This window comes from Microtus oregoni, unplaced genomic scaffold (assembly GCF_018167655.1).
Source record: "Microtus oregoni isolate MIOR12 unplaced genomic scaffold, Mior012 000134F_ref0000037, whole genome shotgun sequence".
In the NCBI taxonomy this organism is placed as follows: domain Eukaryota; kingdom Metazoa; phylum Chordata; class Mammalia; order Rodentia; family Cricetidae; genus Microtus; species Microtus oregoni.
This window is the reverse complement of record NW_024544778.1, coordinates 151829-176100: the sequence shown is the minus strand read 5'-3', so window position 1 is coordinate 176100 and position 24272 is coordinate 151829. Positions and strand designations below refer to the sequence as shown.

The following is a 24272-nucleotide window of genomic DNA, read 5'->3' as shown; positions in this document are numbered from 1 at the left end:
TTCTGTTGAACTGGGCAGCTGAGCTTCGGTGTCCTGAGACCTTTGGGCAAAGGGAGGAGAGCCCACAACTGCACACCTGGCAGCGAGTGGGGCCACCGGAGACTCGGCAAGCATTTTTGAAAGCAGTTAGTAAAGAATGGAAGAGGCGAAAACAGACACCACCTCGTGGTCCAGGGAAGCCCGGGAGAGGACACAGGGTGAAGCGGGAAGCCTGGCTTTCTAGAACCCCAGCCTCTGGAGGAGCAGGAGCCTGCAGGCTCCGCCCCCGCGAAGCCCCGCCCCTCCGCCAGCCTCCTCTCCACCTTAGCTTTCGGCTGCTCCTCCCACGCCGGAACTTACAGGACAGCCTAGCGGCCCAATGAGCTGCCGGACAAGCCGAGGGCGCCCGGAGAGCCAATCCCCGAGCGGCGCGCCTTGTAAAGGCGGGCCGGCGTGACGGACAGCGGAGGAGGCGCCAGGCTGGTTGCTAGCCGCCGCCACTCGCCCCTGCGGACGCCTCTTTATTGTCACCCACGGCCGAGGCCAGCCCCGTGGGGCCCCGGGTGGCTCTGCAGTCGTACCCGCCAGGCCGAGCCCACGAGCCCTGCGCCCCAGGCCGGGCCCGCGCAGGTGAGGGGCATCGCGCGGTGAGGGATCGGGCCCTGCAGCGAGGATGGCCTGTGCGCAGTACCCCTCGCCCCCGGAGATCGTCGTGGGGTCCATTCAGGCGGCCCGCAACTACTGCCTCAAACCCCGAGTGGCCTGGGAGATGCGGGTTGCCTGCGGGGGAGCGCAGCACTGGACTGCTCAAGGGCCCTGCTCGGGGGTCAGCTGCCCCCCGAGGGCCTGGGAGCAGGCTCCTGCCCCTCTGGGTTCTGCGGGCTTGCGGCACGATTTTGTCCAGGGTGAGGTTGGCCTCACCAGCCTTTCCTTCATCTGGCTTGGCGGTTTCCAGGGAGAGGCTATGTTTACCGCCCGGAACCTCACTGGCTGCACGAGGGGTTGGGAAAGCCCTCAGCTATCAGCTCAGAAGCCAGCCAGAGTCCACCCGGGTGTGACCAGTGCCAAGAAGGGGAAGGTGTTAGGCTTCACCCACACAACCAGAAATGTGTAACTGAGGACGCTGGCCAGATTGATGGCAGGACAACCTCAGAGTGGGGACACTGCCCCGCGTCACACACACCTGGATGTTGGGACCAAGGCAGCATCGTTTTGGACCATAGTGAATGTATCCTCTTGACCCTTGGGCTCTGCAAGGGTCCAATCACTTAGCATGTGCCCCGTGTCCCTATCTCTCACCTGAGAACTCACCACTTCAGTGCGCCCCACATGCCAGGGGCTGAGACCACCTGATCCCTGCCCTTTCAAGGGTGTCCTAGAGAGCAAAGTCTGATAGAAGGAAATCCAATGGGCAGTGTGGGCGCAGGGGGATTGCGGGTGCAGAGGACCGGGTCAGAGCTGAACATGCCAGGTGCTCAGATTTATTCTGCTGTCTTGAGAAGCCGTTTCCCCTAGGGTGTGGAGTAAGCTGGACACAGTTTAGGAGAATGCCAGACTGATGTGAGATTGAGCCCTGGCCAGCTAGGGCTGCTTGACTTGTGCAAGGCAAGGACCCAGTGGCTGGATCAGAGATGTCGTGTGGAAGAGACCAGAGACCGCAGAGCACCCATGAGCCCTGTTCTGTGGTGGGGCAGGCATGGCAGCCCAGGCAGGACTATATATAGTGTAGGCTCAGATCCTCTGGTCCTGGAGTTACCAGGTTTAATGAATTAGGAGGTTGTAAAATAGGAACAGGGACTGTCTTTTATGTTAAAAAATATGAATATGCAGGTATAATTGCCGTATTTTAAAATGCATGTTTGGTTGTATCCCTCTAGAAGAGCGGCAGGCACTCACCAGGTCACGTCTCTAAGCCCCATCCCCATTGTTTTTAGACAAGGTCTTTTGTAGCCCAGGCTAGCTTTGAATTGAATTTACTATATATCTGAGAATCGTCTTGAATTTCTGGTCCACCTCCCCCCACCTCTGAGCACCATTATTACATGCATATCCCACCATACCTGGCTCTACACCATGCTGGAGATTAGCCTAAGCCACATCCCTGGCCCCTACGGAGATGTCTCATTGTATCTCTTCTCGTTTCTCTCTCAGGGCCAGCCTGGTCCACCATGAAAGGTTCACGGACTATTAGTGCTCCCCCTGAAGGCAGCCCAGAAGGTATGGACTTGAGTCTGGTTGGGCTCCCTCCGCCCGTGTCCCAGAGGCCCAGCAGTGCCTCTGCTACCAAGTCTATCGTCCGATCCGTGTCTGTGGTCACGGGCAGTGAGCCGAGGAAAAGGGCATTGGTGAGTGTGGGAGCCAGGCCCTTTTGGGGTGGCATCTGGTCTCTGGTTCCTCACAAGAGCATCTGTGTCATATCCATGGTCATCATGTGGACAAGGAGTACTGGCCCACACAAGCCTAGCGAGCTGCCCTGGGGCAGACCCTCATCCTCATCCTCTGTCGTTGGATCCTGCCTTTCCTACTCTACTGCCTTTAGGTTCTCTGAGTCAGTGGACCACTGGGAGGGTGACAAGCTACTGTGGCCTTGTAGAAACTGGGTGGGTGACAGATGGGCAGGAACTGGGGCTTTGGGGATAGCTACCTTTCCTTCCCCAGCCTGTTCCTGTGGGGCATGGGTCAGGGTGTCACTCAGAGATCCATAAGGTGACCATGAGTGGCCAAGATGGACTCCTGCCACCTAAAGCTGCTGTCTGCTAGGCATTGTAGCCAGGCCAAGTCCTTTGGGGACCAGGGCTGTGCCTGAGTCTGGCCTGAACTTCTAGAACAGGGAGGAGCCTGGGCGTGGCCTGGATGCTGGCTGTAGTCCTTGCTGAGGGTGAAGGGCTGGTTGACAGTCTGAGCTTCCTTCCTAGATAAAAGGCTCACCTCCCCTAACTCCTGAAAGAACCATCCCTGTGTCAGGTGGGGGTAGGCCTACATCCCTGTGTCAGGTGGGGTAGGCTGAATTCTGGGATAGGGAGAGCCATCCCGTAGAGGACCTTTGGTTTGGACAGGTTCCTGCAGTGGAGGAAGGACCTGAGGCGTCAAGTCAGTCAGGCATTTCAGGTGTATAGCCCATGACCCTCTTTATCTAACATACACTTCTTCTCCACTTTGGTGATCACAAGGCTCACCTCTTTCCTTGGTGTGAAGACCATAAACCTGCCATGAGGAAAATGGAAAAGAAAGGGGGGCATCCCTGGACCAGCTGCTGTGGTGCTGATGCTGGGTGTTGATATAGTCAGCAATTATTAACAGTAGGTCAGGCCAGGCAGTGGTGGTGCACACCTTTAATCCCAGCACTTGGGAGGCAGAGGCAGGCGGATCTCTGTGTTCAAGGCCAGCCTGGTCTACAAAGCAAGTTCCAGGACAGCCTGGGCTACAGAGTGAGTTCCAGGACAGCCTGGTCTACAGAGTGAGTTCCAGGACGGCCTGGTCTACAGAGAGAGTTCCAGGACAGCCTGGTCTACAGAGCGAGTTCCAGGACAGCCTGGTCTACAGAGCGAGTTCCAGGACGGCCTGGACTACAGAGCGAGTTCCAGGACAGCCTGGTCTACAGAGCGAGTTCCAGGACAGCCTGGGCTATACAGAGAAACCCTGTCTTAGAAAACCAGGGGGGAAGAAACAAAAGGGTCGGTCAGACGTGCTGCTGTTTAAAGTGCAGAGGGCCAGAGAAGGGAGAGGTGAGCCTGCTGCTAGAGTCGCCTAGCCAGTCTTGGCCTGCAGACGGCGCATGCTCCGCTGTGCTTTCTTGCTCTCCCTGTCCCGGCAATGCAGCGTTTCCACCTCTTGAGAGCGCTAAGCGTACCACTGATGACAGCAGAGGCGCACAGCGCACAGGTCCTAGTCGGGCCCTGTGCTTCTTCCTGGGCCCTCCCCGCTGCAGGGGCGAAGGGCTCCCTACTTTGTACAATATACCCAGGCTCTCAGAGGCTGGAGCCCAGTGTCCCACACCCAGTGATCGCTGGGCCTCACACTGCTTACTGCCCATCCTGTCCTGTGACCATGTCCTCCTTCAGAGACTCCAAGCTGGTTTGGAACCCAGAGCTTTCTTTTGTTCCCCAGTGATTTCCCTAAGGCTTGGTCTGGCTGAGCATCCTGGCAAGTGTCTAAGGTCCTCTCTCCTAACTAGACTCTTTTTTCCCCTTCTACAGGAGGCCACGGGGCCTGGGGGCTCTCGGGCTATCAACAATCTTCGAAGATCTAACAGCACCACACAGGTCAACCAGTCATGGACCGGCTCCCCCAGGTAATCTGTTGTGACTCCGGGTCACCCACAACTGCCAGTTACCCCTCTTCTTCCTCCAGCTCTATCGGCCATGGTCTCTGCTGGGCAGTGGGGCCTGGTGACCTTCACACTGCTTGGCCTTGGTGGCCCACTCTGTTCTCTTGAGCTAGGAGGGTTGGGGGCAGTAAGAGCATTCATCCTCTTCCGCTACATCTGTGCTGGACGTTAGATCCTGGGCGCTCTGGGTTGGTCCCTCCTGCTCCTCCACCTCTTCTCTGTCCTACCTTCTCAAGAGAACTCAGTGAGGTTGGTTATGCAAGTGGGTCTTTATCTCCACATCTTTCATCCGTAGCCTCTCTTGGCCTTTGGATGTCAAACCCACTGTTGATAGGAGGCATTGGTATCGGAACGTTTCTGAACCTTCGTCAGACCCCCTGCATGTTTTCAACCAGTGTAGCTGTCTTGGAACCTCAGTGCTGGGAAGGCCAGCAGAAAGCCAGCAGTGGCCAGTGCTACTGAGCTGAGAGGGTGCAGCAAGGCCCTCGTGCATGAACTGTTCCCAAGCAGTGACAAATCATATGCTCATAGGTTCTGAGCCAACAGAGATGAGCCCTCCCACGGGAACTGCAGACGCAGGCCTCCGCAACACCAGTGTCCACGAGGCAGCAACCTCGGGGGCCAGGGTGGACGTAGCGGAGAATAGGCTGGGACTGTTGCTGGTACAGTGTGCCACAGTGTGCCATACTCAGGATGTCCACTCTGCCAGATTGCCGGTGGCTGAAAGTGCAGGATCCACTGAGGGTGTTGGGTGGGCACACGCGACAATGCCAGACACGGGATGCATACATGCACATGTCTGTGGCATGTGGGTTTGTAGAGTATGCTTCGTGTGTGGTGTGAGCATTCATAGTTGTGGTGTGTTTGCGTGGTGTGGGTGGGGTTGTGAATGTGCAGCTGCGTGGTGTTTTGTAGTGGGCTCGGTATGTGTAGTGTGCGTGCGGGTCTGCCCACGTGTGTGTGTGTGTACACACGCGCACGTGTGTGTGTGTGTGTGTGTGTGTGTGGTGTGTGTGGTTGCGTCTGTCTGTGTACATGTGCATGTGTGTGGTCTGTGGTTATGTCTATTAAATGACATCCAGGAAACCCTTTGCAGACACACCTGCCCTTCTCGGGCTGGTGGAGAGCAGGCCTGGTTGTGTGAGCAGTTGAATGTCTGGCTTTGTTTCTTTCCTGTTGGTTCTTAAAATACCCTGACAAAAAGCCATTAAAGAAGAAAGTGTTCATTCTGGCTCACAGTGCAGGGATCCAGTCCATCACTGCAGCAGAGCCTGAAGCAGCTGGTCACGTCACCTCTGCAACTGGAGGAGGGTAACGGATGCTTGCTTCTCAGCCCCTTCTCCATGCGTGTAGTTCAGGACACCTGCTTCTCAGCCCCGTCTCCACGCGTGTAGTTCAGGATCGCAGTCACAGAGCAGTGCTACCCACATTGGGAAGGAGGAGTGGGCCTGTTTCCCTCCCTCACATTAATGGATCACAGATAATCTCACACGGTCAGGCTCACAGGCCCGGTTCCCAGGTAACTGTGGATTTTGTCAGGCTGACGACAAACCCTAGCACAACTCCACCCCTCATCGGCGTGACAGCCAAACACATCACTTAAGCCACGGTCTCTCTCCTGATCCTCTTAGGTTCCTGACCGTGTCCTCATATAAAATGCTTTCAGTACAACTTTACTTATTTATTTATTTATTTGGTTTTTTGAGACAGGATTTCCCAGTAATTGTGGAACCAGTCCTGGAACTTGCTCTGTAGATCAGGCTATCCTTGAACTCACAGAGATCTGCTCACCTCTACCTCCTAAGTACTGGGATTAAAGGCATGTGCCACCACTGCCTGGATTCAGTCCAATTTTAAAAGTCGCTATAAATTTAACTGTGAGCTCCTGTAAAATAAAAAAACAAGTTACATATATCTAATACGTGAGAGCACAGAGTAAGATTACAATTCCAGGGCTGGAGAGATGGCTCAGAGGTTAAGAGCACTGGCTGCTCTTCCCGAGGTCCTGAGTTCAATTCCTGGCAACCACATGGTGGCTCACAGCCATTTATAAAGAGATCTGGTGCCCTCTTCTGGTGGACAGGCACAGATGCAGACAGAACATTGTATACATAATAAATAAATAAATAAATCTTTTTTTTTTTTTTTTTAAAATCCCTATTCCAAAATGGAAGTGCACAGCAAGAAACAGTCACAGCAGTGCAAACCGCAACCCAGCAGGGCAGACAGCGAGTCTTGCAGCCGTATCTGTCATTGGGGGCTCATAGTGTATTCAGTTGGACTTCAAAAGGCTTGGTTCCCAGACACACATTCTGGGTCCACACTGCAACCTAGTCTTCACCATGACGTCCTCATACGTTGCTGGCTCAAGTGCTCCATGCACCCTCACTTCACACAGCCTCCTTGACCGTTGTGACTCTTGCATTCCGCATGCTATAATACCGACACCATGAGGCCAGCGCCAAGTTCTGCCAACTCCAGGTGTATCTGGATTTCATAGGGCCTCAGCAGCCAGATGCAGAAAAATGCCTCCCTAGCTGGTTGTTTGGGGCAGGGCATCCCTGAGACTCTTCTGCAGGCCTTTTCCCCCCACTAGTTTTCAATGTAAATCTGACTAAAAGTCTCAGCTATGCTGTCATGAAATTTCTCCCGCCAACTACATTAGTCTGTTGCTTTTGAATTGAGCCTCACCTAGGATTTCAGGACTTAGGCAAAATGTAGCCATCTCTGTCGCTACAGTGTAACACAGATTGCCTCCGTTTGACACAAGGTCCTTGTTTCCATTTGAAGCCCCTGGAGCTGTCTTTGCTATCTCCATCAGCATTTTGGGTCTGCTGAAAGCATCCTAGGGCTTCTCTTGCCTACAGCCCCAAATCCAAATGTTCCCACACCGGTTCCCAAGGCCAGCATGGCTCCGTTCACCACAGAACAGCCCCCCTCTTTTGTACCCATTCTCTGTGTTCCTTGTGTACCGCATGGCTGTCACCAGACAGTGGGGGCTTGGGATGGCAACTTCGTGGGCTGTGGCCGACAAGAGGTGAGGAGGAGCATGCTGAACGGGAAGTGTGACCTTTAGGAAGTGGGTCCGCCTGGTGGGAGTATGTCAGAAAGGCTGGGCCTGCTGACCCACAAGCTGGGGACTGAATGCATGAGGGACATTTCGGATTCAGACCACAGTGTTCTGCTTCCGTAGTGCCGTGGCCTCTGGAGGGCCTCATGTCTTATCCCCTGCCCTTTGTGTCTAACTGTGCCGGCCCCATTCTGTCTCCTGGCCTCTGTACCCATGCTTATTTAGTAGAGAAGAGCCTTGCTTGTTTCCACTCCCGTGTGCACTCTGATCCATCTTCCACCAGCCCAAGTGTTCATGAGAGTCTGCATCTTTCTTACTAGATGGTCTAGGGCCTTACATTGCTGCTGTTGTGTGCTGGGTCTTCTTCACCTGTGTCTGATGGGCTTCAGGGTTGATACTGTGCCCAGCGGCCATGCTGGATGTCAGCACTACAGTGTGTTGTAAATAGGGGCGGCGGGGCTGCGTTCCCAGCACCCCGGCCGCCTGCTCGGCTTATGCCCGAAATAACAACACACAAACTGTATTCATTTAAACACTGCTTGGCCCTTTAGCTCTAGCCCTTACTGGCTAATTCTGATATCCCGATCAACCCATCTCTAATAATCTGTGAGAACCGGTCTTACCGGGAAGATTCTAGCCTAGTCCATCCTGGGTCGGAGCTTCATGGCGTGTGTCTGCCTGGGAGCGGGGCATGGCATCTCTCTGAAGCGTCTGCTCCTGAGAGGAGAGCTGTGGAGTCTGACCTCACTTCCTCTTCCTCCCAGCATTTTGTTCTGTTTACTCCACCCACAGGGCCAAGCAGTTTCTTTATTGCTTAACCAATGAAATCAACAGATTGATATATGACACTCCCACATCAACAGTGTGTCTAGTCTCCTCCACTGTTTGTGACTCAGGACAAGTTGTCCCTCCCCTGTTACCTCCCTGCCTTGTGTGTTCATGCAGAGTGAGTCCACCCCTCTCCGCAGGGAAGTGGATTTTGTGGTACCACCTAGAGCTGGGGGTGTGGACATGGCAGCCTAGAGCTGGGGGGTGCCACGTTTGCTGCTTTTTGCCTGTCCACTTTGTCGGGATGTAGCTCTTGTGCCGCACAGCTCACCTTTCGAGGGCACCTCACAGGTGTGCTAATTTGTTGGTGCTGGGGATGGAACCCAGGGCCATGCAGGCACCAGGCAAACGCTCTGCTACTGAGCCAGACTCTAGTTTCAGTGTCCTGTTGAGAGAGCTCATTACTCCAGGTCTGCTAAGGCCGTCTGTGTCCTCCAGCTCCTGCCGGCCACAGTCTGCATCCTGTCCCTGGGACGTTCTCATAACCAGAGTCAGATGCAGCGTAGCCTCCGGTGTCTGGCCCTTCCCGAAGTGTCGTGCTTTCCAGGCTCGAGGCGATAGCACCCGGGCTTCGCCTAAGCATGGCTGCAGCGGGCCGCCCTATGCACAGCCTGAACTTGCCATCAGGTTCATTTATATGAGTATATGTGCTCACGTTTGTGCCTGCTGCCCACAGAGGCCAGAATAAGGTGTCAGACTCTCTGGAAATGGAGTTACAAAGGGTTGTGAGCCTCTGTGTCGGTGCTGGGAACCAAACCTCCTCGGTCCTGTGCAAGAGCAGCAAGTGCTCTTAGCCTTTGAGCCAACTCTCCAGCCCCCAAGAAACAGCTCGTAAACCGGCCTTGAGACTAGACTCCTGTCCTGAAGCCATGCCCTCCTATTTTCTGTAAGACGCAGGCCTGTCTTCCTTCCTGGCATCTCTGACGACTGACTTTGTGTGCTGACCTCTCTTTTGACACAGGCCAGCAGAGCCCAGCGACTTCCTGATGCTCTTTGAGGGTGGTACCAGTGGAAGAAGGAGGGTGGCCAGTCTCAGCAAGGCACCCAGTGAGAAGGGAGCCTCATGGAATGTCCTGGTAAGGGTAGATTGCGGCAGCCGTGAGTCCTGGTATTCTTGCCAGGATCACCATCCAGTTCCTTCCACACTCTTCCTGCCTCTGCAAAGAAAGGGGCAATAGCCGCAGAGAGGGTGTTTCTTGGGCTTGGTGAGCTTTGATCCTGACACTGGTCCCTTGGGCTTCGCTGCTAAGGGCCCTCTGTTGGTATTGGGCTGGGCTGTGTCCCCAGTGTCCCAGGCTGAGAAGTGTCTGTGTGGTCCACAGGATGACCAGCCTAGGGGCTTTGCTTTGCCAGCCAATGACCAGAGTCCCAGCACCCTTGACTCTGCCTTGGGCCCACGGAAGAAGGAGTGTACCCTGGCTCCCAGCTTCACCGTTAACAACAGGTATCATTCCACGGGACACTCCTGGTCCTTGAGCTCTGTCGTTCCTGTCTTTTATGTCGCTGGATGAAGCTACTTTGTGATGACTGGGGAAGTCAGTGACTGAGTGGCGGAGGGGCTCTCAGGTGGTATCCCGCACAGAAGGGACCTCCGGGAATGCCCCTCTTCTGTCCTTCCTTCTAGAGGCCAGAGTCACCCAGCTGTGCTTTCCAGAAATTTCAGGTCTAGGAGGCTCCTTCAGAGCCAGCTATATCTGACTTGGAGGCTTTATCAGGTTTGGGGAGGTGGGACTGTGTCACCTCTGGGCTCCCAGCCTGCCTGCCAAGGAAGGGTGAGCCTGTATCAGAGCTGTGCTTGTCACTCTTGGGGTCAGGCCCAGCAGGGACATGACAGATCAAAGCCTGTCTGAGAGCAGTAGCCAAGATGGGAGGCCTCCCTGGTAGACAGGAGAAGCCACACAGGCTAGGCCACCTACAAAGCAGTTGTGTGTCCCTTGACCTTGGGGGTCAGGGGACACCATCCCCCTCCTTTGGGTACAAGAAAGGGCTTTTCTAACCCAAAAAAGGCTTGGCCACTGGAGTGCAGGCCATGGGGTCCTGGGTGTGCTTGATCGTTGCCGCGGTACACACCAAGTTTCTCTATCCACGTGTGCTGCAGACAAAGCCTGATCGTGTTCTCCCTACCATCTCTCTGGCAGGAGCAACAAAGGCGCCGTGGGCAACTGTGTCACAACCATGGTGCATAACCACTATGGCTCGTTGAAGAAGGTGTCACCCCCCAAGAGCTCCAACCAGACAGCCCCCTCCCTCAAGTAAGGCCTGCCTGCATGCATGCAGGAAGCATGTGGGCTGGGCTGGGCCCCAGGTAGGGCGCACAGCGAGAGCACAGGGATGTGACAGGGCTCTTGGCTCTCAGTGATGGTGCTGTTCCCTTCTGGGCTAAAGCAGCTCCCTAGGGAGAACAGCAGCTGACTGGGGAAGCCAGGCCTCTGCTCAGGGTAGAGCCCTGGAAGGAAGCCCCTACCCACACACAGAACCAGAAAGGGACCACAGTTTGGGGTAACCAAGCAGCAGAGAAGCCCTGTACCCTTGCCAGGGCTTTACTTAGAGTCAGTGACCCTCGGAATTCTTGAGTCTGTCTGGCTCTGGACACCTATATGGAGAACCTCTTGCTGTTTTAACATTTACCGGGGTGGCAGTCAGTGGGACTTGGGGATGCAGGGTGTTCTGGGCACCATGGCCTGTGGGTCTCCTCCAGTCTTGGAGCCATGGGATGATTCAGGGACCCTGCCTGGAGCCGGGGACAGAGTCAGGGTCCTTTCTCTCCCTTTCTGTCAGCAACCTCATCAAGGCTGCAGCCCGCGAGGCCAGCGAGGGCAGCGACTTTGGGAAGCCGCGGAAGAACTTCTCTGGCGCCAATCACTCCATCAGGGGCGCCACCGGCCTGCTGAGGCGGAAGGAGGTGACCGAGGAGGAAGCTGAGAGGTGACTGCTGGGTGGGGGGCAAGGGGCAAGGGTTTGGTACCTATGATTCCAGTGATCAGTGTTTCCACTTGATGGTTTTTAGACAACAGGGATGGGAAGGCCACACTTGGTGAGACTCGATGTGTATAAAATGCAAAGACAAGATGGTTATGTAGCAGGGAAGGGGGCTGCGGTTGCCTGGGACTTGGCAGGAACCGGGATACCACAGGGATTGTTCTTAGGGTGATGGGAATGTTCTAGAATTGGATTGTGCTGATGGATGCACAACCCTGTAAATTTGCTGTAAAGAGCATTGAATTGTACGCCACAAACGGGAGGGTTTTATAGTGTGGTAATTGCACCTCGGTAGAACTGGTAATTAAAAACACATTTAGCAGAAAGAAGATAAAAGACGGAGCAGAACCAAACACCTGCCTGTGGGGCTGTCCTTGGTAGTGCCCTCTGGGGCTACAGGGGTGGGCACAGGCGGAGAGGTCTGTAGCTACCATGGTGGCTCCCTGCCAGGCCCCCTTAGCGGGTGAATAGCTGCATTGGAGCCTCCTAGGTGGTCTCGGGACTTCCACCCAGACCACCTACCTGGCCTGTGACTCAAGACTGAGTATAGGGGAGGGGTCCTGCAAGTAGACAATGGAGGGGGGGTGCCGTGGGCTCCCCAAAGCTCCATCTTGGTGTTCCTCTGTGGTTGGGCCTTGTTCCACAGCCAGGGCTGCTATTGCAGGCAGCCGAAAACACTTGAACCTCTGCTGGCATCTGTGGTAAATGGATCTACTCCGCCCTCTGTCAGGGTTGACGGGTTTTTGTTTAATCAGTTTTCTTCCAGTGCTGGGCTGAGACCCAGAGGCTTGCACGTGCTCAGCAGGGGATACACCACTGAGCTCTGTTCCCAGCCCGTGGGGTTCAGTTGTAGGATGTACCCACTTGACAAGCGTGTGTGGTGGTGCGTGCTCGCACTCCCAGCGTTTCAATGGTAAAGGCAGGAGAATCGGGAGTTCAAGGCCATCCTTGGCTACATGGTGAATTAGAGGCCATATGGAATACACGAGACCATCTCAAAAAACAAATAAGAGGGGCTGGAGAGATGGCTCAGAGGTTAAGAGCGTTGCCTGCTCTTCCAAAGGTCCTGAGTTCAATTCCCAGCAACCACATGGTGGCTCACAACCATCTGTAATGGGGTCTGGTGCCCTCTTCTGGCCATACACACAGACAGAATATTGTATACATAATAAATAAATAATAAATAAATAAATATTTAAAAAAAAAACAAATACGAGACCCTGGGTGGCGCACGCCTTTAATCCTGACTCTCAGGAGGCAGGGGAGGAGGAGGCCAGCCTGGGCTACGTGGACCCTGCCTTAAAAAATAAACAAACAAACAAACAGCACTAAAATAGACTATTTCATCTCCCCTCAGTTCCCTCAGCCCACCCACCCTTTGTTTTCTTTTTTTTCTTTTTTGGATTTTTCGAGACAGGGTTTCTCCATAGCTTTTTGGTTCCTGTCCTGGAACTAGCTCTTGTAGATCAGGCTGGCCTCGAACTCACAGAGATCCGCCTGCCTCTGCCTCCCGAGTGCTGGGATTAAAGGCGTGCGCCACCACCGCCCGGCCCACCCACCCTTTGTATCTCCTGGTCCGCCCTGACCTCAGCAGCCACGGACCTGTTTTCATGTGCTCTGATGTTCTGGCCTGTCTGTGGCCCCAGGGTTTCTGTGCTTAGCACGACTCACAGGTGCTTGCCCTTGCTCCCGAGCAGTATCCTGTGGCCTGGAATCATCCCTGTTCACCCTGTGGTCAGCTCTCATTGGCCATTTTCCCTTTCTGATGATAAGCACAAAGCCAGCCGGGCAGCTTCACAGGAGGGTGGGTTTAAGTTTGAAAGGAGCCCAGAGGAGCTGGCCTTCCACATCCTGGCCTGATGGGAAAGGACTGTGTGAGCCTCCGGTGTTTCTTTCCACATGGACTCTTGACTAACAGGTTCTTGTTCTAGGGCACAGGGATTTGGGGACCCCTTCTGATCCTGACTCTGGTTCTTTGGACAGGTTTATCCACCAGGTAAACCAGGCCGCAGTCACCATCCAACGCTGGTACCGCCGCCAGGTACAGAAGCGCTGCGCAGGAGCAGCAAACCTTGAACACCTGCTGGCGTCCAAGCGAGAGGTCAGTGTGATTGTGTAAGTCAGCCTAAGCTCACCCAGGGGCTGGGCATGGGTCCTCAGGGTCTCACAGCATACAGTGGAGTCGTTAAGACAGATCTGGGATTACCCTCAAGCACGTACCCCCTCTGTGGGCCTTGCTTGGTTCCTGAGGCTGCTGCTGGGGTTGATGTGTCAGGATACCGGCTCCTGGCAGGATGACTCTCGGAGCAAGTCCTGGCTGAGGGGTACAGAGCTGTCACCCTGCTGTGCCTCCCTGCATCTCAGGGTGGGGCTGGCTCTCTGTTGAGCCAAGGTGGCAGGTCCAGTGCCCTCGGCTCTCATTTCTTCTCCACTAGTGAACTCTGCAGATTCCCATGACTCTCAGGGTCCTGTGGAGACCTCCCAGCTCGTTCCAGGGCTCTGTCATCCTCCAGTTGTGTAAAGTTCATGGCTTCGGCTTCCCTGGCAGGGGCAGAGGCAACGGCTGGGCAGCGGGAACCTTCTGGACTTGCACCGGCAGGAGGAGGCGGCAAGGAAGAAGGCCCGGGAGGAAAAGGCTCGCCGGGCCAGGCAGGCAGCCATTCAGGTACCGGGTACCCCAGGTAGCATCTCACGGCCCATTCTGCGTGACACTGATGCTTGGGGACACCGAGCCTCAGGGCAGGTGGGCTGCATAGGGTGAGGGGTCACGTGGCTCTACTCTGACAGGAACTACAGCAGAAACGAGCCCAGAAGGCCAGCGAGGCTGAGCGCAGGCTGTCTAAGGACAGACCCGAGACCAGAGCACTAGGACAGCCTCCACCCACCCAGGAGCCACCGCTGATGCTGGGCAGCAGCACCCACCAGGCCCCCAAGGCCAACAATGCTCGTGAGTGGTTCTCAGTCTACCCGATTGTGGGAGAAACTGCGCACTCTGCTGAGCTTCGGGCCTCATGTGGCCAGGCTTGTGACTCTCCCTGCAGAACTGGGATCTTGGCCTGCTCCCCTCCTGCTTCTGCCTGGGTCACTTGTGGCGCTGGACTGGAGCGTGCCCAGGCCTCGACAAATCATCCTGGCAGTGGGGCCTCTTAGCTGAGGCCCGGCGTTGTGGGATTATGCCTGTTCCCCTCAACTTTGTACCCTGGAAGGCCAGGGGACCCCTCAGTGTCTCTGAGCTTATACCAGACTCCTTCCCAGGGCATCTCCAGGAGAGATGACACAGTGTTTGGTTTTACAGATGCCAGCGTCTGCCCCACAGGCCCTGGAGACCCCTGCCCTCCTGTCTCTGAGTCGTCCCCAGAGCCCCAGCAGCCTCCAGAGGACAAGCCACAGGTCTGGACATAGCGCCTTTTCCTTTCCCCTCTGATTTTGGCTTTGGGGCAATGTCCATGCCTGGGTGACCTAAGCTGCCGTTCCCCTGCCCTCTCTTCAGTTTTGGGGTTCCTTGTGTCCTGAAAGGGTACCCAGGGGGATGCCAGATAGCAGCCTGGTGGTCTCGCTGGGGTGAGGTCTCACAGAATTGTTCTGGAATCCTGCTAGGAGTTCACATTGCTGGGGAAGGATTCCTGTGTTCCTTCCCATCAAAGAGGAGCAAGGCCACAGGCTGCTCAGTGTGAGACTGGGCGGGGCCTTTCTCCCGATGTGTATCAGATGCTACATAGATGTGCTGACCACTGGGGATGGGTACAAAGGCTCCTGCCCCTCCGCACTGGGTGGGCCTTGTATGTGGGGCGGCTCTTGGTCTCCACCAGCCTTGCTGGTCTCCCTTCCTGCCTCTCTGCTATAGGACGTCCCGTCCCAGGATGGAGTCAGAGAGGACTTGGGAGCGCTGGGCACTTCCAGAAGCAAGGCCAGGGCCAGAGCTACCCTGGATGAGCTGCTAGACACACTGAGGCTACTGGAGGAGGAGCCCGAACCACTGCCCCGCCCCAAGACCTATCACAAAGACAGATATGCCTGGATCGACGAGGCGAGTAGGCCCTTGGCGCTGACAACCATCTGCATAGGTCGAGAGGCCTCCACAGGGGTCAGGGAAGGCTGGTGCCACCATATCCCTGCTTTAGTCAAGGCCCTAACAAGGGCCAGGTGTGGCCTATTGACCTCTGCTCTCCCTTCCTGTCTGGTCCTTGAGGTTGAGACACAATGACCCACCTCACTGCCCGCTGTTCCCGAGGGACCCCAGGTACTCGAGCTTCCCTAACAGCCTCCAATGCTGGGCCACCTGCAGGAAGATGACACCAACTCCCTGACAGCCGACAACCTGGAGAAATTTGGGAAACTGAGTGCACCCCCGGGCCCACCTGATGACGGGACTCTGCTCTCGGAGGCCAAGCTCCAGAGCATCATGAGTTTCCTGGATGAGATGGAGAAGTCGGGGCAGGACCAGCCGGCGTCCCAGCGGGAGGTAGCCAGCCGCCAGTCCCGGGTGGTGCCCAGTGGGACATGATCACCTGCAAGGACCTTATGCAGAAGGCAGTCCAACTGTTGAGTTCTTGTCCCTCTCGGGGCTCCTGTCTAGACGGGGTTATCCTGTCCAGGTGGGTGGTCCTGACATCCTGGGCTCTGGTCTCCTGGGGCTGTCTTTCCTGAGCGAACATCAGAGACAACGATAAGTGATGTCTTGTTTCCGTGGGGGCAAGAAGGTCAGGGGTGAACAGATCGCTCCTATCTGGTGACTTGTGTTAGTGTCAAGGCTGCAGCCTCTCTCTGCACCGAGGAACAAGTACAGTTCCCAGGGTTGGCTTGTCACCCACTGCCCCTTGACCAGATGCCCTGTGTAGATGTTGTTCCCTCACAGCCGGGTGGAGCTGTGACACAGTGACTCCCCGTGGAGGGTGGGCATCAAACGGGCAGTAGCTGCTGGGTGGCCTGCCTGAGGCTTGTCGTGTATTTAGGGCCTAGTGCTGGAAGCGGGCCCAAGGCCCCCGGCACTGGGGTCTGAGGGGAGCGCATCCATGATGCGGCTGAAGCTGGAGATGGAGGAGAAGAAGCAGGCCATGGTTCTACTGCAGAGAGCTCTGGTGAGTGCATCAGCCGTCACCCCAGGGTGCGTGGGCTGGGGACTGCCAGCACCCTGCGGAAGAGGTCTGAGCCATCGTCACCCCTGAGGCTATGCCCCACATGGTCTGGTGACCCCCTGCAGGAGCAGCAGCGTGACCTCACCATCCGACGTGTTAAGGAGACAGAGAAGGAGCTGAGCCGGCAGTTGCGACAGCAGAAGGAGCACTACGAGGCCACCATCCAACGGCACTTGTCCTTCATCGACCAGGTGACCCAGCTCTGGGAGGCCATGTGGGGTGAGAGCACTTGGTCTGCAGACCCAGGGTTGGTGTCACTGTCCCGAGATTGGAGCGTAATGCTGACCGCAGGACCTCTGTGGCCGAGGCCCCAGCGTGGTTCTCCAGTGGGCCTGTTAGAGGTGCCTTGGGGTGGCATCAAGAGCCTCACCCCACCCCCATCACAGCTGATCGAAGACAAGAAGATTCTGAGCGAGAAGTGCGAGGCGGTGGTGGCTGAGCTGAAGCAAGGGGACCAGCGGTGTCGGGAGCGCGTGGCCCAGATGCAGGAGCAGCACGAACTGGTGAGCCCCCTGGCTGGTGCCAGGCTGTGAGCAGGTTCTGGGCACACGGCATCATGGCCTGAGGATGCAGGTCAGGATTGCCAGCGCCGGTTCCTTTGTTCCTGTTCCCCTCTTCTTGAGATTTTGTTTGTTTGTTCAGACAAGGTTTATCTATGTAACAGTCCTGGCATCCTGGAACTCACTTTATAGAGCAGGCTGGCCTTGAGCTCACAGAGATCCGCCTCCCTCTGCCTCCTGAGTGTGCAATTAAAGGCCTATGGCACCATACCCAGCTTTTTTTTTTTTCTTCTCTCCCTCTTGAATTGTATCCAAGTTCAACAGGGACAGGTCCTAAGGTGTGGGCTGCCACATCCCGGGCCAGCATGCACGGCCCACTTGGCCCTTCTCACAGGACAGTGGCCTGCTTCTCACAGGAGTCCAAGCCTGGCCTGCTCCAGTCAAGTCCTGAGTAACAGAACCCACCCATCTTCGCAGTACCAGGCACCTCAGCTCCCACCTGATTGGCCAGCAGAAGCTGGTTAAAAGTCTGTCTCAGCCACCTGGCTGCACTTGTCCCCAGAGCATAGGCTCGGCATCCCCAAAGGCCCTGTAGGCTGGAGCCCAGACCCAAGTGAGGGTGGGCTGGCTCTGTTAAAGACACCCAGCATCCCTAGCCCGCAGCCAGGGTTGGAGACTGCAGCTCTCAGGCGGTCCTGGGTCCTGTCGGTAGTGGCAGGAATGGAGTCACTGCTCCAGACCATCCACGCAGCCCAAGGAACTCCCTCTCTGCCTTGGTCCTTGGCTTCCCTGTAGAAAAGAGCTTTGGTATCCATCAGAGTCGGGGTTTATTAGAAGTTGATAGAGGTGCTTGAAAGACCTACAGGTGTGAGCGGGCTCCTGCAAGCGGACCTGGGCTCTCTTCACAGTGGGTGACTGTGAGAGCCCGCAGTTTTCTGCATTACACCGTGAGAGTGTAGTGTGCAAGGCTGAAGGAAGGGTCAAAGAATTTCTTTCTTAAGTGAGGTTGCAGGATGAATATATGAGGCTTAGATTTCGGGATGAGAGAGAGCCGCTGAAACAAGGTCGTGATCATGTTTGCCTTTAGTCTCCTTGCTGCTTTTAATGCTTCTGTGGGCGGTGTCTTTAGGAAAGCTTGCTTCGTCCCTGTGGTTAGCATCTGTCAGCAGGAAGGGCACAGCAGCTCCCAGACAGAGGGGCTTTTCCTCCCTGTGTCCCCTTCATTGCCTGTCGGTAAGGTCTCAGCTCCAGGGTGTGGTGGCATCCCTCTCGGGATGAGACTTCTCCAAGCCAGTGGCTGTAATCGCCCTACCTGGGGAGAGGAAGGAGCTTGCAGAACACAGGCCCAGGAGAAGGCAAGGGAACAGGGCTCGGGATGCCCCCCTCATCTCTGCATTCCGACTTCCTGTGTTCTTTACCCAGGAGATTAAGAAACTCAAAGAGCTCATGAGTGCCACTGAGAAGATCCGCCGTGAGAAGTGGATCAACGAGAAGACGAAAAAGATCAAAGAAATCACAGTCAGAGGTGGGGCCTTCACTCCTCATTCACTTTACAGAGAGAATGGTAACTCCTGTCCCATGTGTTGTGGTACCGAGCAGAGCTGTCCCTGGCTAAGGCTGCCGGTGGCAGGTAGATACAAACTCCATTTCAGCTGCTGACCCTCAGTCCCAGATGCCTGAGGGGGGCCTCCACCTTGTGGAGGCTTGTGTGGGAACAGCAAGGCAGTCGTGTGGGTCACGCAGACATTAGAGAAAACCATAGGAAAGAAGTTCCAGGACCCCTCAAGCTGACAGAGTTGGGATGTGAAGAAACTATGGACTCTTAGGTGGTTTTAGGGAGCACTCTTAACCTGGCCTGACCAGGATCCTAGGCACTGTGCCATTGGGAGACACACCAAGGGGCTGGGGAGCCGTGCATACCGCAGGCTGGGAAAGCCACTGTGTTCAGGACACTCCTGGAGGTAAGTTTCTGGGATGCAGTCCCTGGCTCTTCTCTCCATAGTATACCAGGCTTGCTATGCTTTGAAGCTGTGGCTGGACGGAGGGGCCTTGCAGCCCTGTCTCCAGTGCAACCTCCGTCTCTGCAGGTCTGGAGCCCGAGATCCAGAAACTCATTGCGAAGCACAAGCAGGAGGTGCGGAGGCTCAGGGGCCTGCACGAGGCCGAGCTGCTGCAGAGAGATGAGCAGGCTGCACAGCGCCACCTGCGCCAGGCAGAAGAGCTGCGGGAGCATCTGGAGCGGGAGAAGGAGGCGCTGGGCAAGCAGGAGCGGGAGCGCGCCCAGCAGCGGTAGGAGGGCACTGGAGTTTCCCGCGGGCAGCAGCAGCCTGGGTAGAACTCATGCAGCCCACCTACCAGGCCAATGCTGTGAGGTTCCCTCATGGGGTCACATGAAACTCAGATAGCCGGACTTGCTGAGCTGAGCCCAGAGTGACGTGTGGGTGATGTGTGGGTGATGGGTAGGCTGCTCTGCTGCCTCCTTTTCTCAGCCCGAGGGTTCACCTCCTAAGGTGTGACCAGGCTGTGATGTCCAGCTTGGGCTTGGTGGCCGAGGGACCAGTGAGCAGTATACGACCCCTCCTCCACTGTCTGTGCCTCCAGCCTGGCTCCTCCCACGTGACCTACTGGCCCTCGAAACACGTCTGGCTGACCTGTGCTCTCCCACTTTCGGGAAGGACAAGGGTACCAGCCATGGCAGGGGCTTGCTCGGATCAAGTCTCTGGTTGGTCCCTGGCTCTCCTCCGAGAGTGGAACTAAGCAGAGCCAGGCCAGTGTGTGGAACACAGCGAGCCACCGGCTGAGGCCTTTTCACAGCCTTGAATGAGACTGCAGCTGAAGGGGGCTGCAGCCCCCCAACTGCAGACGCTGACTCCCATGGCCGCCCACTGTGGGTGTAAGCATCCTCACCATCCTGCAGGTTTGAGCAGCACCTGGAGCAGGAGCATCGGGCCCTGGAGCAGCAGCGGCGGCGGCTCTACAACGAGGTGGCGGAAGAGAAGGAGAGACTGGGCCAGCAGGCAGCCAGGTACCACTGCGGGCTGTTCTTTCAGCTGCCCCTGACCTGCCCAACCCCTCTTACAATGGCCCGTTGTTCCCTGACGCACTGGCCTGCAGGCAGCGGGCAGAGCTGGAGGAGAGCAGCGCCACGCTAACGCGAGCCCTGAGAGCCGAGTTTGAGAGGAGCCGGGAGGAGCAAGAGCAGAGGCACCAGGTTAGCGAGCTGGCCTCCAGTGGAGGACGGGTCCCTTCTGCCCGACCCCTCAGCAGGGTGACCAGGGTCCTGGAGTGGCCCTCAGTCAGCTGACAGCCTGTCCCCTCCAGATGGAGCTGAAAGCCCTGAAGGACCAGCTGGAAGCTGAGAGACAGGCGTGGGTAGCCAACTGCACCAAGAAGGAGGTAGGACCAGCCAGGGTGGGCTGCTGTTCAGGGCCCTCTGGGCGCTGGCTTCTGGGGGTCACTCCTAACTGCTTGGGGGGCATGGTGGTTCATCCCCAGCTGTGCCATGCTGCCCGCTGCCTACATAGGGATCCAGGAAGGTTAGAAGCAGAACAGGAGGAAATGGGACCTGAGAGGACGTGTCCCTCTCTCCAGGAGTCACCCCACCTGTGCCCTTAAGACCCTGTGCCTCTTGGCCACAGGGCAGGTTTGCCACCTTGGCTCGGCCTGTCTAGCAGGCAGTAGTAGTAGTTGTCTCGGACTCCAGTTACCTGAGAGAGAGGAACAGCCTCCTTAGCCAAGGCTATCCCATGCCTCTGTGCTCCCAGGAGGTCCTGAAGACATGATGCTGCCCTCTGGGGGTCTAGGCAGCCTGGAGTCCTTCACCCCTGACCTATGGGTGTATTTATTTCCCTGTGGCTCAAAGCAGGGACCATTCCCTAGAGCCCGCGAGGCTGTTCTGCCTCTGTCCTGGTGGCGGATTCTCTCACCGCTGTGTGTCCCGCAGGAAGCGTGGCTGCTGACCAGGGAGCGGGAGCTGAAGGAGGAGATCCGAAAAGGCCGAGACCAGGAGATTGAGCTGGTCATCCACCGGCTGGAGGCTGACATGACGCTGGCCAAGGAGGAGAGCGAGCGGGCCGCCGAGAGCCGGTGAGCTGCCTCCTGCCTTTGGTTCCGCCGATGGGGAGGGCCGGAGCTGGACTGTGGGAGCTGCAGTTCATCCTCATACCGCCACCTGCCTCCGCCTGCCAGTGTGAAGCGTGTGCGGGACAAGTATGAAGTGGAGCTCTCCGAGTTGGAACAGTCCGAGCGGAGACTCCAGGAACGGTGCACGGAGCTGAAAGGGCGCCTTGGGGAGGCCGAAGGGGAGAAGGAGCGCCTGCAGTCCCTAGTGCGGCAGAAGGAGAAGGAGCTGGAAGACGTGCGGGCGGTGAGTAGCCTCAGGCCCCTTCTCCATGAGCCCTCCGTCCCTGCAGCCCGATCACAGCCTCCCCTGCCGTCCAGGTGAACACACAGATGTGCAGTGAACGGGCCAGCCTGGCTCAGGTGGTCCGGCAGGAGTTCACAGACCAGCTGGCAGCCTCCCAGGAGGAGAACCAGAGGCTGAGAGCGGAGCTTGCTGAGCTGCGTGCCCACCAGCAGATGGAGCTAGATGAGGTTCATCAGAGGTGGGTGGTCAGGACTTCAGGTAAGGACACGGGGAGCAGTTACGGTGGGAGCAGTCACGCGGCTTTCTATCTGAAGTCCTGACACTGTCTCCCGCATTACGTAGACATAGCTTTGTGCTCAGGAACGCTGGGTGTCCTCCGCCCGAGTGTCACTTAGTTCAAGGGCCCACATGTACCTCTCCAGGGAGGTGGGCAGGGTCTTGGCTGGAGCACCCAGACTCTCAGTCCTTCTGAGGCTGCCTGCCTACGTGACCAACAGAGAGTAAGGCAGAGCCATGAGGTGACTTCTCATCTGTCTTGGTCTGCGCGGCGCCATGCCCAGCCCCCTCCTAGGGCCACTTTAGCATTGGTTCTCCTGGAGACAGTGGCCCAGGGCCGGCTGCTCAGGTCAGGGTCAGCAGGGCTGAGACCAAGCGGTAGGAGACAGCCCCCAGGCTGACCTGGGACTGCACATCATCACAGGGTGAAGATAGCTCTCGCGAGGAAGGAGGAGGCCGTGAACAGTCTCCGGAAGCAGCATGAGGTGGGTCCCTCCTTGGGTCTGTGATGGTCTAGCCTGGGGTGGGGGCATCCAGGGCCTGACTGGACTGTGTCGCAGGCTGCTGTGAAGCGGGTCAACCACCTCGAAGAGCTGCTGGAGCAACACAGACGGCCGTCCTTGAATGCTAAATGACACCACCCTTGGGACGGAAACCCAGACCTGAGCAGACGCTCAGCCCTGCAGCTGGTGTCCAGGGCTAAGGGTAGAGCAGCGGCTGGCGTGAGAGGCCCACCCCTCCCCTCCATGGAACTCCGGGGCTCAGGACGCCACTGTCAGCGTCCTGCAGCTGTTTTATAGTAAAATAAGTTAGTTTTTTAGGTTTTTTTTTTAATGTTTCGTGTCACCTGTTTGTCTTTTTCTACTGGGTTGGGTTTGGGGGGCAAGGAACTGGAGACCCCAAAGAGCCCCCTTTCGTAGCCGTAGGACTAGCTCTGACTCTCACCTCTCCCTGTCCCACCTGTCCAAGCTGGCAGGAAAGTGGCCTGCAGCCAGCCTCTCTGCTCTCAGCGCCAGTCCCCAGCAGGCAGTGGCCATGTGTTCCCCCCCCCGTGACCTCTCCAGAGTGTAGCGGACTCACCTGGAAGGAGCTGTGTCTCTAGCCCACTCCAGAAACCTCAGCTGTTGTTTTGTTTGGTTTTGAGACAGGGTTTCTCTGTAGCTTTGGAGCCTGTCTTGGAACTAGCTCTTGTAGACCAGGATGGCCTCGAACTCACAGAGATCCGCCTGCCTCTGCCTCCTGAGTGCTGGGATTAAAGGCGTGCGCCACCACCACCTGGCAGTTTCTTTTTTAATATTTATTTATTCATTTAAAAAGTTTATGTGTGTGTGTTTTACCTCCATGTATGTCTGTGTCCTACCAGTGTGCCTGATACCTGCAGAGACTAGAAGAAAGCATAGGACCCCCCTTGAACTGGAGTTACAGACAGTTGTGAGCCACCCATGAGGGTGTTGGGACCCCAGAACTTCTCGGTACCTTTTACCTTGCTTGGTGGGCTGTTGTTCCTTCCCAACCTAAGTGGCCTGCCCACACAGTTGGGAAGACTTCGGCCCACACACGGGAGGCAGAATCCTAGAGCCTTGGCGTGGCCAGGGTCTTGTGAGCAGGCCTCACTGCACCAACGCCTTCACAAACCGGCATGGCCCTGGGCCAGAGCCCTGGAAGGCTCTGTGGAGTGTATAGTAGCTTTAGCTGGCTACCAATCCACTCTGCTGTTTCCTAGAAGCTGCTACCTGTGCGGACCTGACGAGTCCACAGCTGCTCTACGAAGGGCCACCTGCTGACCGAGCCCCTGGCCTGCTCTGTGCCGGTGTGGTATCATATCCCCACACCCCGTCTCCTTGTAGCTCAGTATGTGGGCTCCAGGGCCCTCAGCTCAGGGGTTCAGACCAGAAGGGAGAGGCAGGACCAGGGTGAGGCTGTGCCCACAATCTGGAGGCAGATGTGAGTTCAGGGCACAGGTAGTACTTGAGGGCCTGGGTACAGGGGGAAACAGAGGCCAGCCTCAGGGTGCCTCAGAGGCTGCAGCCTGATTCTGACTTGCGTGTGGTTCTGGTTTGGTTGGCGAGGTGGCTTAACAGGTAAAAGGCTTGTCACAGAAGCCTACCAGCCTGAGTTCAACCCCCAAACCCAAATGTCTCAGTTGGACTGACTACTGCCGCCGAAACACCGTGACCAAAAACAATGTGGGTAGGGAAGGGTTAATTCAGCCTCCATTCCCACACGGGTCCTCAAAAGACAGTCAGGACAGGAACTCAGACAGGGCAGGGACCTGGAGGCTGGAACTGAAGCAGGGACCATGGAGGGGTTCTGCTTGCCGACCTGCTCCCATGGTTGCTCAGCCAGCTTTCTCGAGGAGCCCAGGGGCTGTGTGGGGCGGCGCCACCCACAATGGCTGGGTCCTCTCCTGTCATCACTAATCAAGGAAATGCCCTGCAGACTGCCTCCAGCTGATCTTGTGGAGGAGTTGTCTTAGCTGAGGCTCCCGTCTCTCCAGTGACTCTAGCTCACGTCAGTTGATATAAACTAACCGGAACACCACGGAAAGGCGGAAGAGAACCTTCACATGTACACTGTTACACACACTCGTGCGCGCGCACACACATTTACGGGGAGGAGGGGTGTTAAAACACAGCCATGGGCTGGGCACAGGGCTTGTGATTAGCGTTCGGAAAGGTGGCTGGCAGGACGAGCCGTATCAAGGAGCTCTGGTTTCAGTTAAGAAATCCTGCATTAGAGAAGAGCGCAGGCAGTGACCAGGGAAGACCCCATCAGCGTTGTGCCTCCGCATCCATGCTTGTATGTGCAACCA

At 56.6% G+C, this 24272-nt stretch overlaps 1 protein-coding gene across 1 annotated transcript; it reads left to right on the top strand.

Moving 5' to 3' along the window:
- The first annotated feature begins 453 nt into the window (after nucleotides 1-453).
- On the top strand, nucleotides 454-22660 carry LOC121444609 (centrosomal protein of 131 kDa-like). Its single transcript, XM_041646473.1, has 26 exons — nucleotides 454-609; nucleotides 2131-2324; nucleotides 4176-4270; nucleotides 9166-9280; nucleotides 9527-9648; nucleotides 10343-10456; nucleotides 10983-11129; nucleotides 13167-13284; nucleotides 13732-13848; nucleotides 13971-14130; nucleotides 14479-14573; nucleotides 15028-15210; nucleotides 15469-15645; nucleotides 16136-16261; nucleotides 16384-16509; nucleotides 16705-16821; nucleotides 18241-18343; nucleotides 18906-19107; nucleotides 19736-19843; nucleotides 19933-20029; nucleotides 20140-20214; nucleotides 20762-20904; nucleotides 21007-21184; nucleotides 21259-21422; nucleotides 21885-21945; nucleotides 22021-22660. Exons 2-26 carry the CDS (start codon nucleotides 2148-2150, stop codon nucleotides 22093-22095), a joined length of 3195 nt encoding a protein of 1064 aa, XP_041502407.1. The 5' UTR covers nucleotides 454-609; nucleotides 2131-2147; the 3' UTR covers nucleotides 22096-22660.
- Nucleotides 22661-24272: the final 1612 nt, after the last annotated feature.

Bases quoted from the DNA above. Each gene is read 5' to 3' on its own strand.
- LOC121444609 (XM_041646473.1), top strand. From the start codon at position 2,148: ATGAAAGGTTCACGGACTATTAGTGCTCCCCCTGAAGGCAGCCCAGAA. The intron at 4,271-9,165 runs GTAATCTGTTGT...CTTTTGACACAG, and splicing joins TCATGGACCGGCTCCCCCAG to GCCAGCAGAGCCCAGCGACT. The intron at 14,131-14,478 runs GTGAGTGGTTCT...TTGGTTTTACAG, and splicing joins CCCCAAGGCCAACAATGCTC to ATGCCAGCGTCTGCCCCACA.